Source organism: Chenopodium quinoa, unplaced genomic scaffold, assembly GCF_001683475.1.
Source record: "Chenopodium quinoa cultivar QQ74 unplaced genomic scaffold, ASM168347v1, whole genome shotgun sequence".
In the NCBI taxonomy this organism is placed as follows: Eukaryota; Viridiplantae; Streptophyta; class Magnoliopsida; order Caryophyllales; family Amaranthaceae; genus Chenopodium; species Chenopodium quinoa.
The window spans coordinates 792,022-806,603 of record NW_018742630.1 but is presented as its reverse complement, the minus strand read 5'-3'; the positions used below and the strand labels follow the sequence as shown (position 1 = coordinate 806,603).

The window sequence follows — 14,582 nt, the reverse complement described above, 5'->3', positions numbered from 1 at the left end:
GACCCTCTTGGGGTTGTTGTGGGTTACAGATGGCTCTTTCGGCTGTTTCTTCTAGCGTACGTTGGAAAGTGGGTAGAGGTAATAGGGTTCGCATTACAGCCGACGACTGGGCTCCTGGGGGCCCAGTGTTATTCAAGGATGGTTTATCTCAGTCGGATCTTCCGACTCATGTGTCTGATATAATTGATCCGCGTTCTAACGCGTGGGACTCCTTGAGAGTCCATCGATTTTTTGATGGCCCAACGGCCGTTAGGATCCTTGTTCTAGATTGTCCGCAGGAACTTATGGATGATTTTATGTACTGGAAATTCTCTAAGGATGGCTCCTTTTCTACAAAGTCAGCCTATGCTCTCTTATTGCAGCAGACTATCAGGCGTCCTCCTTTGGAGTCTTTACCTGCTCCCTGGTGGAGGAAATTTTGGGCACTTCCCCTTCTTCCAAAATGAATGATCTTTGGCTGGAAAATAATTCAGGGTGGTATTCCGGTAGCCTCCATTCTAGCTATTCGTGGCATTTCTGTGGATTTGGTTTGCTGCTTCAGCCGGAGAAAGCAGGAGACAGTCGACCATTTGTTTCGAGACTGTGATTTTGTTGCTCCCTTGTGGGTTCGCAGCTCGTTTCATTTCAACAGCCAAGGTCTTCTTCATCGACCCTTCCTCCAATGGTTTTCTGTTATGGTCTCGTTATTAGCAGCTGCTAAGGACTGGGAGAACCTGGTGCAGTTTTTCTCCCTTCTTTGGGCTATTTGGTTGTCCCGTAATAATGTACGTTTCCGGCAACAGATTGTCTCTCCCGATGATGTTTTACTTATTGCTTCTCAGTGGAAGGTGCGGGGGATGCAAGCTCAGGATTCTCACCTTTCCTCCTCTAATTTGGGTCCTAGTCCTAGGCCGGCTAGTTTGGGGTTTGCTGCCACGCTTGCTGGGGACCCTACATCGGGGTTTGATATCTGTTTGATCAGTGATGGGTCTTGGTCTTCCTCCGACAACTCGGCAGGTGCTGGTTGGGTCTTTCGTGATTGTGACTCTCCTTTAATCCGTGGGGGAGGGGCTCGTGCCTCTCTCTCTTCTTCAGCCTTACAGTCTAAGTTACAAGCTTGTTTCTGGGGGTTACGCAGTGCCTTTTCTCGTGGTTTTTGTAGGATTCTTATTTACTCGGACTGTGAACCTCTGTGTCTGATGTTAACCCATCAATAGCGGGACGAGGTTTCTTTATACTGGTTAATTCGGGATATCCGGGTTCTTCTGTCTACTACTACGGCTTGTAAAATTCTTAAGATTCCTCAAAATGGGTTTCTCCTGCACACTGGTTGGCTGGAAAGGCTCGTACTTTGGAGTGTCTTTTTTGGTCTTTTTAATTTTTTGCTTGTGCTTTTATTTCTTTGCTCTCACTGTCTAAAAAAAAAAAAACAATACACAATTTAAAACAAGTGCAAACTTCTTCTTTCTCCTTTTTTTGTTGTTGTTGTTGTTGTTGTTGTTGTTGTTGTTGTGTGTGTGTGTGTGGGTGTGTTTTGACAATGGTCCAAAAAGGAGGCTAGTTACCATCTGACTTGACACTACTTGTAGAACAAGGAGAGGATTAGTTCTCTTAGCTATATTAACACAAGACCTAAACTGGGGATTGGGGAGACAACATTGATGGTCTGCTTGACAATACAAAACAGGAAAATAACAAATATAATTACGGACATGAGTCATAAGATGCTCCGAACTTGATCCTTTACGCTTCTTTGACCTGCAAAAATGGAAATTGGGATATGTTTTACCTTTCTTTTTCTTCACCCTGGCTTGTGCGACCTTCCTTGCTTTCTTGTCGTGACAAAGAACATGAATGAGGATGGTGGAGGGAAAGATAGTGTTTTTGCCGGGTTTGTTTTGGGGGTTTTTGTCCCTTGGGAGAGTTACGTCACAAAGATTGGTCCGGCTGAGTTGTACCTGCAAAACAACGGAGATTTCGGGTGGTTAGAGCTCCGCCTCCGAAGATCAAGTTAGTAACTTGAATGAGAATAAAGAATGCGGAAATTTAGGTGGGGATCTGCTGGGATTCCAAGCTCAGGTGTTTCTCTGTTGAGAGAGAATATAGGTGTAATAAATGATTGAATGTGGCCCCAAAATGGGGAAATATCTCCCTATTTATAGGGACATTGGAGAATGTGCCCCTATCTAGGTCACTTGACCTAGATTGTGGTGGGCTGCGCCGAATTACGACGTTCTCTTGGGATTTGGGCCTTTGAAGGCCGCCATTTCAGAACCTATCTGAAGGAGCCACGTGTCAAATGGCTAGAGGGCCACTTGAGTCAGTCTGATCTTGTCACGTGGCCTTCTCTAATTGGGACACCTGTCTAGGGTAATTTTTACCCTAAACATTTTCCCCTCACATGGGTCACGTGGGGAATGTGACACGTGTCCACCTATCAAAGTGAACAGTAACAACGGATAGTAAAATTCAAATTTCAAACGGGGATGCCCCCGTTTTCACCTTCTATAAATAGAAGTTTACCCCCCTTTTTCTCTCACTTCATTTTCATTTGAATTTCTAGAGAGAGAAAGAGAGTTTTTTAGAGAGAGATTCTCTACTTCCGTCCGCGTCAAAGTTTTTTGGATTTCCGCGTGCTGACGTTGCAACACCCGGCTCACCGTCTGCAGCTGTTTTCAGAATTTTCAGAGCTAAAGTAAGGTAACTGCCTGTACCATCTTTAGCTTTTCTCTTTTTCAACTTGTATACATTTCCGCCTGTATACATAGTTTAGAAATAAAAATGAGTTCTCAATCCACACACTCGGCACTGCCTAGGACACTCAGCCGGTCCCCCGAAACGGCTGAGTCTAGAATAGGGGTGCCTTTTTTGGATTGTCAGAATCGATGTGCTCATCTCTGGATTCCTCCTTCTCTGTGTCTGTGCAGGACACAATGGCCAGAGTCAAACAGATGGCCAGAAAGTCTAGGAGCCGGCGCACTATGGCAGTGCCAGCCAATGGGATTGTTCCGGATGGGGAACAGGAGGATTTGGAGGAGAGCGGTTCTGATGAAGAGGCTCCCTCTACTCCCGGGAGCTCAGGCATACGGGAGGAAGGCGGTGAGGAAGCCGCCTCCTCTAATGGATCCGGCGATGACGAGGCCGGTGAAAGGTCAAGGGCCAAAACTTCTGGCTTCGACAAGGATAACTTTGCGGCTGACTATCCGCAGCCGCCTAAAGTCGATGACAACCCCAACCCTAAAAGGATTAGAATGCTGCCGGGTGACATTGCCCTGTTAAAGAGCGGTTTTAGGGCTTTCAAAGAGAAGCACCCCTTTTGAAAGGGGTGGGATATTATCGTCCCGCCTGCTGACGTAGTAATGGCATGGGACGATGACATTGATAATGCAGACCACTACTTTGTCTGCTACGAGGTGGTCATAGAAGCCGGCCTTCGGTTCCCCCTCCATACCGAGATTAGGAAAATCCTAAAGGGGTATGATATGGGAGTTTGGCAGCTCACCCCCAATTCGTGGGTGAACATTTTGAGTTACATCGCCGCCTGCGAGCTCCAGAACATAGCTCCCAGCTTCTCCGCCTTCGCTCATATGCATTACTTGAGCAAGGCACCAGGCGGTCATGGAGCATGGTGCACTCTTTCCACCTTGCCCCAATATTTTATGAGTTTGAACAAGGTTTCCAAGTGGTCGGGTGGAAAGATAAGTTTTATTTGATTTCTTCTCCAACTCTGAGACACAACCGGACACTCCGCCGGTACAACACGGAACCGGTTCTTCTGGGCAGGAAATGCCCGCTCCCGGAGCTATCTACTAAGGCTTGGGAGCAAATAATGGAGCCGGGTTTCTTTGAAACCACTACTGAGCCCATGGGGGAGAAGACTCATATTATAGTTCCAAAGAACTGGATCCACCACCTGGACTACTTCAAGGACGAATGCTTCTTGTCCGCCTGTGGGTTAAGTCCCATGTTTCCCAAGGGTAGATCCACTTGCATCCGGAATGTTTGTGATTTTATTTTTACATTACAAACTTTCCATAATTTCTTCTAACTTTTACTTTATTCATGCAGCCAACGCCTTGAAGATGGTTGACCTGGCCAAAACTCCGGCTAAGTCAGCAGCGCTACTGCGTAAGGAGGCTGCTATTGCCAAGAAAGCAGCCGTTGAAGCCAAAGAGTCCAAGAAAGGCGGGGGAAGACCGCCTGACTTAGTATTAATATTTTATAATTTTTTTTACAAAGGCAGTTTACCGGTTTGGTATACTTAACTTTTTCAATTTGCAGGACTCTGCAAAACGTGTGCCACGATCCTTCTCCAAGCTTTTCAAAAGGCAAGGAGAAGATCTTGAAAAGGCTCCGGCAGCTAAGGCCGCTAGAAAGGACCCTCCCCGGTCAAACTCTTCTGCCAAAACCGATCGACCCACGACCGGTGGCAAATCGCCTGCTGCAATGAAGATTCTGAGCGAAGGCTCAGAGCGTTCGCAGCAGAAAGCGCCGGATGCCTCCACGACATCGAAGGGTGGCCCGCCACGTAATGTTGCATCCGGTGCGGCAACAACAGGGGAGGAGGAGGTTCATAGGCCCCATCCGGAAACTCAAGGTAAGGGAAAGATTGAAATACCTTGGCCACTTGACTTTGTGAGAGTCAAGACTAAGGTAGACCCCTCTGGGGGTTCAGTCAGCAGCCGGCAACAGATGAATGCCAACTATGCTGCTTCTTTCTCATAGAGTACTTCTACTATTGGTGCAGATCTTACATCCGACGAGCCGGATCCTGCTGGTTTTGCAAAACGGATGGTGAGGACCCTCACCCGGTCAAAGAAGAATTCAATACCTGATCTTCAGGTAGTGGACTTCGACCGGATAATGGGCAAGATGGCTGAGGTAAAGAATCCCCACCTTAACCCTGATATCTTTTCTTTATTTTAACTAAGTATGTCATAATCCGGCTGTTCTTTTCTCAGGTAATGCTGAGAGTGGACGGACTCCGAGGCCCCTTCAGGCGGAAACAGGAAGAGGTAAATGACGCCAAACAGAGGGCCCTTGAAAACCTCAACTCTGCTGAATATGCTAATTATATGTGTGATTTAGAGATTAAAGCAGTAGAGTTGAAACAGGAGGAGCTGATCCGGAGCTTGACGGCTGCAAATGATGTAGCCACCAGCCGGGCTAATGACCTTGAGCAAAAACTGAAGGATGCTCAATCTGAACTCAAGGCATTAGAAGATGCTGACAAAGAAAACACCAAACTCCGGGCAGATGTCTGCCGACTGGGGGTCGAGATCGTCAATCTGCGGAACAAGCAATCGGACGAGATCGCTCAGGAGCAAAAACGACTGATGGAGGAAAATGAGCGGGACAATGCAACCCGCCTGAAGATCACTTAGGTATGATTACGCCACTGAGGTGTATGATGCCTAAGTGCTGGGTGAGGCTCCTCCGCCTCGCTTCCAAGATTGGGATGCCGAGCAGGGATATGAAGTCTCGGACACCGAGGAGCCGGCCGAGGAAGAACAAAATGAAGGCCCAACTGGCCAAGACCAGCCGGAGCAGCAGCCTCCCCCTCAGCCTTGAGTCCGCCTCCCCAATTTCAGAGGCAGTATGCCAAGTTTCCTTTTTTCTCGGCTTGTAAGCCGAGTATGTTGTATTTTTACCAACCGTAGAATTGGTTAACAATCATTTTCTTTTGCTTCTTCTCCGGGTTTTATTCCAGCTAACAATTATTCTGGCCTTTGTGCCATTTTTAATATGAAGTATTCCGACTCAGTCGGTTATTTATATATATTTGTGTTTGAATTTTTCAAGTTGAATTTTGCGTATATACTGCAGTTCTTTAATACTTTTCCTAACTTAAAAAAGCATGCGACAATTTGCAATCCGGGTTCTCTTGCCCCTAGACGGCTGTGTGGTTGGTTTCATTTCAAATTGATTGATTGAATTAAAAACACTTGATACTTTGAGAAGTATGAGGTGTTTTAAGGCCAATCAATCACAATGGTGATTGCCTCAAACCAAGTGCACAACCGGCCATTAGACGGGTGCTTCGAGTCTCTTACCCAGACGATAATATTCCGTCTAGGATTATTACATAGCCATTACACAAAATCTTTTGCCCCAGTTGGGAAAGAGAGTGCAACTTTGGAATAAGTAATCTAAGTGGAAACTTCTGCCGACAACCGATTGATGCCTCAGGGCATCCGGTGTTCGGAAACTTAATCGTTCTTGTAGATTACTCTTGTCAGACGGCTATGAGTTGACCAATTTGGTCGTTCAATCTTTGCCGTCTGCATAGGTACGTAGAACTGACGAAGATTCTGTTCTCTGCAACGATTGAACTAGGAGGGGTGTCGCCGAACGCCATTGTCCATGTTGGGACATGCGATTTTATAAATTAAGCAACCATCCGGCCATTTTGGTCTTGTTTGAGACCGGTTATATAGCCACTAAGCGTTTTTGTACTTAGTTTTTTCAAGCTGGCCATTGGCCACGCGATATCATATTTGCACTAAATGTCAATTTTAGTTGATTAAGCAATTAGGCCGTCTGGGTATTACCCAGGCGGAATTGTAATTAAAACATTAAATTACACCAAGTATCAAACTTAGTTGGTTAAAAGTAGTTCGTCTAAGGATTACCCAGGCGGTTAAGTAATTATATCATTTAATCTACACCAAGTGTCAAACTTAGATAGCTAGGCAAAAGTTCCGTCTGAGAATAACCCAGGCGGATAAGAAATTATAAAGATAGCAAAACAATTTTGCAAACAAAGCCTGATTTCTCATTGATGGTCTCATTGTTTACAAAAATTTACATTTCTCTGAAGCAGTACTTTTTAAAGTTATCTACATTCCAAGTTCTAGGTAGACACCGGCCGTCTGGAGTTTCCAGACGGTAAGTGCCATCCTTGACTTCTTCATAAATCCGGTAGGAGCCTTCCCAATCAGGAGTTAGCTTTCCAGCTTCATTGGCTCTAACGGTTGCCTCCATTTTTCGTAACACAAAGTCATCAACTTTCAAAGCATGCTTGCGTATTTTCTTGTTGTAGGCTCTGGTCATTCTCAGACGGTATATCTCATGGCGCAGGGCAGCATTGCCCCTGCGTTCCGGGAGGGAGTCCAATGCTAGCCGCATGGCATCCCAATTTTCCTCTTCATCATAAAGCATGACTCTGCGAGTCGGCTCGTAGTGTTCAATGGGCAAGACGGCTTCAACACCGTATACCACCGGTTGCCCCTTTGGCAATCGTACGGATGGCCCATAGAACATGAATTAGATCTTCTGCCCATAAGCCACCGGTTCTTTCAATTTTCTTTTTTATGCCATCTGAGATGAGCTTGTTGAAGGCTTCAACTTGGCCGTTTGCTTGGGGTCGGCCGACTGATGCAAAACAATGTGAGATACCCTGATCTCCCAACCAAGTCTTAAGGTGAGGTGTTTTAAACTGAGGGCCATTATCAAACACCATAGACATAGGTACCTTAAACCGGGTGATGATATTTTTCCAAATGACTGAGATGACATCCTTTGTCTTGATGTTCTTGACCGGCTCAGCTTCTACCCATTTGGTAAAATAATCCACAACCACCAAAATATAGCGCTTTCCGCCTGGAGCAGGCGTATAAGGACCCAGGATATCCATGTCCCATTTGGCAAACGGGACTTGGCTGTGGATTGTCGTCAGATCAGTTGCCGTCGGTGAATAAGCTTGCCAAACCTCTGGCGTTTGTCACATCTCATTACCAACTCTTTAGCGTCTGCTTCAAGAGTAGGCCAAAAGTAATGCCGCCTGGCTCTAACGGCTAGAGACCTGCCGCCTATATGAGAGACATAGTATCCGGCATGCAATTCTTCAAGAACTTCTTTCCCCTTTTCTGGGGTAACACACTTCAATAGAGGTTTAAGGAAACCCGCCTTGAAGAGCTCTCCGTTTCTCAACTCGAAGTTTGCTGCTCACTTCTTCATGACGGCTGCTTCCTGTGGTGAATCAGGAAAAATGCCGTCTGCTAAATATGCCCGGATGCCATCAATCCAGGTAGAGCTTCGGTCCAGGATTCCAATGGGCTCTTCATATATACTTCTCTTTTCAAGAACTTCCCAAAAGACTGACCGAGGCGTATCACAGCAGGCGGATGAAGCCATTTGGACAACGCATCCGCCTGGTTGTTATCTGACCTGGGCACTTTAATCAGACGGAATTTCTTAAGTGCCCCGGCCTCTTCTTTGACTGCCTGAAGGTATTTGATCATAGCCGGATGAGTTGCCTCATATTTTCCCTCATACTGGCTAACGACCAACTGTGAATCAGAGTAGGCATCAATTTTAGTTGCCCCTGCTGCTTTACACATGCGAATTCCGGCTAGCAAGGCTTCATATTCCGCCTCGTTATTTGAGGCTTGAAACTTAAACCGCAGTGTATATTCAAATCTGTCCCCCTCAGGGGACTCATATATAATTCCTGCACCGCAGCCGCTCTTCGTCGAGCTCCCGTCTACATACACTTTCTAAACCTGATCAATGTTATCCGGTTGAACCGGTCGTGTCATTTCAACAATGAAGTCGGCAAACGCCTGACCTTTCACTGCCTTTCTAGGTTCAAAAGTGGTTTCAAGACTTTGCATTTCAATAGCCCATTTCAACATTTTGCCGGATGATTCCAAGGTGGACATTGGCCGCTTGAGGGGCTGATCGGTGTAAATTACCACCGGATGGGCCAGAAAATACGGCTTTAATTTCTTGAAGGCCATATATAAAGCAAGGCCAAAATTTTCAACCATGGGATACCGAAGCTCAGCATTTTTTAGAACATGGCTAATGAAATAGACTGGGAGCTGAATGTCGTCTCTCTCTCAGCAAGGAGAACAATACTGAGAGCATGATCCGAGACGGCTAGGTACATATATAACGACTCTTTGGGCAGAGGGCTAACAAGCCTTGGCAAAGAGTGCAAGTTCTCTTTCAGATTTTGAAAGGCCGCCTCAGCATCATCCCCCCATTCAAATCTGGTCTTCTTCCTGATTGCTTGGAAGAAGTAAAGGCATTTGTCACCTGACCGACTGAGGAACCTCCCCAAAGCCGCCCGACAACCGGTTAGTCTTTGTGCTTCCTTGACAGTGCGGGGTGACTTCATGTCAATTAGCGCCTGTATCTTCTCAGGGTTAGCCGATATCCCCCTTTGATCAATTAGGAATCCGATAAACTTCCCAGACCCAACACCAAAGACGCATTTCTTAAGATTTAACATAACCTTATGCCGCCTGAGTGTGGTGAAGGTTTCTAGAAGATTAGCAAGGTGATCCGCCTGCTGCTTGGATTTGACTATCATGTCATCAATGTACGCCTCCACATTCCTCCCAATTTGATTTATGAAGACCGTATTAATCATCCGTTGGAATGTAGCCGGTGCATTTTTCAAGCCAAACGACATCACAGTGTAACAGAATAACCCCTGATCAGTGACGAAGGCCGTCTTCTCTTGATCTTTTTTCCACAAGGGTATTTGATGGAAGTCGGAGTAGGCATCCATGAAACTCATCAAGGCATGCCCGGCTGTCGAATCGACCAGACTGTCGATCTTTGGAAGTGGGTAACTGTCCTTAGGACATGCCTTGTTGAGGTCTGTGTAATCAACACACATACGCCAGGTACAATTCGGCTTCTTTACAAGCACAACATTCGCCACCCAGTCGGGAAAATTACATGGCCGAATGAACCCAGCGTCCAACAACTTCATCTCCTCCACTTCAAAGGCAAAAATGTCTTTGAATTCTTTCACCAGGAGGTGTAGATCTGCACCCAATTTAGCATGAGTAGCCATCCTAACCTTAAAAGTAAGCTCTGGACGGCTGTCGTCTAGAGGTAAATCAATATGGTCTCCAGCCGGCTGGGGACGGAGCTCAGCTGACCGCTCCCCGGTCAGTGATTGCTATTTTTTCTCTTTCTTTACCTCCACCAGCAGCGGGGCCTTTCTTTTCTTCCCGACTGCTGGTGGGGCTAGGGCGGCATCGACATCCTTGACATTGTCAAGGTCTATTGGTTCTTGGCCTTGGTCGCCTAGGGTCACACTATCTTTGACGGCTTAGAGGTAGCACTCCCGGGCCGTCTTTTGATCCCCATTTAAGGAACCAACAGAGCCGTAATCCCTCTCATAGTTAATGAGCATGAGGGAGGGGATGATTACAGCCTTGGCTTTGTTCCTAGAATAATGTTGTAGGCGGTCAGTTCCTCAACGACCAAGAACTTGACGACCAGGTGCCGTCCTTTTCCTTTTTCACCCACCCGGATTGGTAAATCAACCCTTCCGACTGGGTAAACCATTCCACCCCCAAAGCCAACCAGGGGGTGTGTAATCGGATGCATGCTGCTGACATTGTATTTCAGCTTTTGCAGGCACCGGAGACTGATGATGTCCGACAAGCTGCAGGTGTCAATAAGGATTCGCCCAACCAGCTGGTTGGCGACCTTACATTCAATGACGACCGGGTCGTCATGCGGACGGCGAATGCTGCCCTGGTCCTTCTCAGTTATTAGAACGTCTGGGAAGGAGGAGCTAGCAGACGTTTGCTCATCATCATCATTTTCCATCTTTCGAAGATGGCTCTTGGTGCCCCAGATGGTAGGGCCACCGCATGAGGACCTACCTGCTATGGTGTAGACCGACTCCTTATCAGTGTCCGAACTACTAGCAGGATGGGTTGTCTTAGACGACTGCCCAAGGTTCTTCTTATTAGTCCCTTTGGACTTAGAGATATAAGACTTTAACATCCCCTTGTAAGCTAGACGGTCCAACGCCCGTTAAAGGCTGAAGCAGTCTTTGGTGTCATGGCCAACTTCCTCATGGTATTGGCAGAATTTATTTTTGTTCCTTGGTTAAATGGAACTTTTCATTGGATTCGGCTTCTCTAGGGACATCTGGTCCTTGATCTCCATGAGGATGGAATTGCAGTCCTTGTTAAACTCGTACTTAGGAACGTACGGTTTAAATTCTTTCATCTTCTTTTGAGACGGCTTGTTAGAATCACTAACCGCCCATACTTCTTTTCTTTTCTTGCTCTCTTCTTTCTTCTTGGTCGGCTGAGTAGATCGCTTGTCTTTCTGTTTGTCAGAGTTCTTAGAGTCCGATTGGTTACCAGGCGAGCAGAGGTCGGTTTCTTGAATATAGCTTTTCGCCTCCCTCAGGGCCGTTTGTAAAGTGAAAGCCCCTTTTCTGACTAGGTCGAACTTAAAAGTCGACCCGTCTCTCAAACCCTTGAAAAAGTCTGTAAAAGCTACCTCATCAAACAGTCCTTGAATATGAATTCTGATCAGATTGAACCGCCTGACATAGGAGCGCAATCCTTCTCTATCCCCCTACTTAATGGTGCTTAAGTCAAGACTTGTTTTCTTCGCAGGGATGTCCATCGAGAAGTTGGAAGCAAACATGAAGGCAAGCTTCCTAAAACTATCAATGGACCCAGTTGGCAGGTTGCCAAACCATTGTTGGGCGATGCCCTTTAATGTAGCCGGGAAGCATCGACACCATGTGGCATCATCCAACCCTTGTAAGTACACGAGGTTGGTGTAAGCTATGAGGTGATCTTCTGGGTTGGAGGTACCATCATAGGTGCCTACCAACACATTTTTAACCTTGGATGGCTGTGCCGTCTCGGTTATCTCCCGGGTGAACGTAGAAGGTTGTTCAGCTAGGCGGAGCAGACGAAGCTGCCAGTCCAGAGGCTGGATATTGTTGTATGCCGCCTGACCTCCAAAGAGGGCCGACTGCATGAAATAGGGAGAATACTGACCGTAGACCTGAGAAGGTACATACGGTGCAGTCCTAATCATCTGAGGACCAGAATGGACGGTATTACCGCTTGTTTGGCTCTCATGCAAGGAAGGTACATTCCCTGCAGAAGTGTTGTTGAAGCTGTCTGGAAAGTTCGACGTAGAAGTCGACTTAGAAAATTGCTTATTTCTCTTGCGGGTGATGATCTCCCTGGCGTCAAGAGTTGATTTTTTGCTTCCCAACGGTTGTTAAGTACGGCGGGGATTGTTGGCATTCCTCTTAGGCAGAAGAATTTTGGACCAATCAATGGTCCCGGCTGCCTTCTCCTTTGGATGAGGAGTTGGCTGCCGGTCTCTGACTGACTTCCCCTTCTTCAGAGGAGTCTTTTTTGCCGACTGACCCCTACTTGGGCCAGCCTGGCTCTTAGAGATCAGATCTTTAATTTCACCCTTGAAACTTGTCATGAACTTCATGAGTTCGTCTCGAGTGACGGGAGATGATCCACTGGCCGTATGGGTTTCCCCTTCCGGCTGCCTAGGGGGTCGATTTGTACCCGCCTAGTTGGCACCCCGCTCCAGAGTAACTCTGGGCCGAATGCGCTTGGTTATCAAGGAGCCATCCTCGGCTATATAAGTTTCGACCCGAGGATCTTCGTCGACCGGACGTTTAGGAGGTGGTATAGACTCTTGAATCATCCCTGAGGTACTCTCCCCACAGACGGCCCCAAATTTTTTGGGGGGTTTTTGTCCCTCGGGAGAGTTACGTCACAAAGATTGGTCCGGCTGAGTTGTACCTGCAAAACAACGAAGACTCCGGGTGGTTGGAGCTCCGCCTCTGAAGATCAAGTTAGTAACTTGAAAGAGAATAAAGAGTGCGGAAATTTAGGTGGGGATCTGCTTGGATTCCAAGCTCAGGTGTTTCAATGTTGAGAGAGAATGTAGGTGTAATAAATGATTGAATGTGTCACCAAAATGGGGAAATATCTCTCTATTTATAGGGTCATTGGAGAATGTGCCCCTATCTAGGTCACTTGACCTAGATTGTGGTGGGCTGCGCCGAATTACGACGTTCTCTTGGGATTTGGGCCTTTGAAGGCCGCCATTTCATATCCTATCTGGAGGAGCCACGTGTCAAATGGCAAGAAGGCCACTTGAGTCAGTCTGATCTTGTCATGTGGCCTTCTCTAATTGGGACACCTGTCTAGGGTAATTTTTACCCTAAACAGGGTTCAAGATTCATGGGATAATCTTCAATAGATACTACGAATTTCACTTCATCAAAATTAGGTAAATTTGTCTCTGGCAAGAACTTCATTTCCTTTTGTAATACATGAACCTTCATTGCTGTTATCTAGGGATGGCAATCCAGTCCCGATTCGATCCTACTCTACTTCGATTCGAGATAAAAAATCCGCTCTAAGTCAGACAAAAAAGTAATCTGAGTTCGATTCCGTTAAAATCATCCGACTCCGAGTCGGAGGAGGGTCAGAGTCGGATCTTACGAAAAATTGGAGAAATAAATATGACTTCGACAAATGTTCGACTATGACGGATTATCTGACGTCGACTATGATAGATCGTGGATTTTGGTGTGGGTCTGGTGGCATTGGGTGTGGGTTGTAAAGGCCCAAATAGCCCAATTTCTAAAAGTATATTGAATAGCGAAAAACAACTCGGAGTCGGGTCGGATGAGAGTCGGAGGTCGGAGTCTGGAGTCGGAGTCGGATTTAGCCTCCGACTTCCTGTAGGGTTGGAGTCGGATTTAGCGTAATCCGCTCCGAGTCTGATCCGTTTCCATCCCTACTATTATCAGTCTAATATGGAGAAATAACTTCATCTCCTTCTCAACGGCCATAGTGCTAGGCTTACCAAACTCAACACGGTTGACTACATTAGAATCAGGAGAGATTATGACCAACTAACTCAATATTATTACACAAAAAATGGAATTTTTATGACATTAAAATTTTCTTGTTTCTTAATTAATTATTATTAGTGGTTGATAAGTAGGTGAGGGTTAGGTCGTTGACTAACCTCCTAATATCAAACAATATTTATAAATTCCTAACTAACTACTAAGGAAGCGTAGAGGCGAGTCCGGAGTCGAACCACGAGGACTAAATGTATTCATTTGAGCTAATTAAACTAGTGGGAAAGGTTGTGAGATAGAGAGAGGAACACTAAAACATTACTTAAAGCAATTAACAAAATGCTAGCTTAGGGAAGATGGAATCTAATTACATTAATGAATTCAACAACAAATTGCAATTAGATAGTTATGATCACAATTAGGAACAATTAACGCATTCAACTCACTCCCGCGCAATTAAGCATGCTCATTATCCTACTAGGTTAATTTATTCCCGTGCAACTAGCCTAGCATAGGCATGGAAAAATCTAGACTCTCAACCAACTCACTTCCGAATACAATTGATTTAAAGCACAATTAAGAACCTAGAATCAATTAGCTAAAAAAATTCTAATCCATGTAAGCATCATCATATCCATACACAATAATTAAGAATAAATTGCATACTAATCACAATCAACCATTCAATTCATAAACATAACCTTCATTCATTTCCCTAGAACAAAATCTAAGCAATCATAATGAAAAAGAAGATGGAAAACAAGAATTAAATCAAGAATAAAACAAGTAAACTAATCAACTACTTAAATAAAAAAGAATTAAGCAAAAACAAGAATTAAAAAAAGTATTAAAGGTGAGAGAAAGTTAGAAAAACTCATTAAATAATTGAGAAGAGAATCCACAAAGTTGCTTCTTCAAACTTTCAAATCTCCATTGAAATCCAAGCTTTCTTCTCTTCAAAACTAATCATAAACTA

At 45.5% G+C, this 14,582-nt stretch overlaps 1 protein-coding gene across 1 annotated transcript; it reads left to right on the top strand.

Annotated features, from left to right (window-relative positions):
* The first annotated feature begins 446 nt into the window (after positions 1-446).
* On the top strand, positions 447-1,196 carry LOC110721746. The gene has a single exon (XM_021900935.1). It carries the CDS (start codon positions 447-449, stop codon positions 1,194-1,196), a length of 750 nt encoding a protein of 249 aa, XP_021756627.1.
* Positions 1,197-14,582: the final 13,386 nt, after the last annotated feature.

Coding starts and splice junctions, on each gene's coding strand:
- LOC110721746 (XM_021900935.1), top strand. CDS start 447: ATGATCTTTGGCTGGAAAATAATTCAGGGTGGTATTCCGGTAGCCTCC.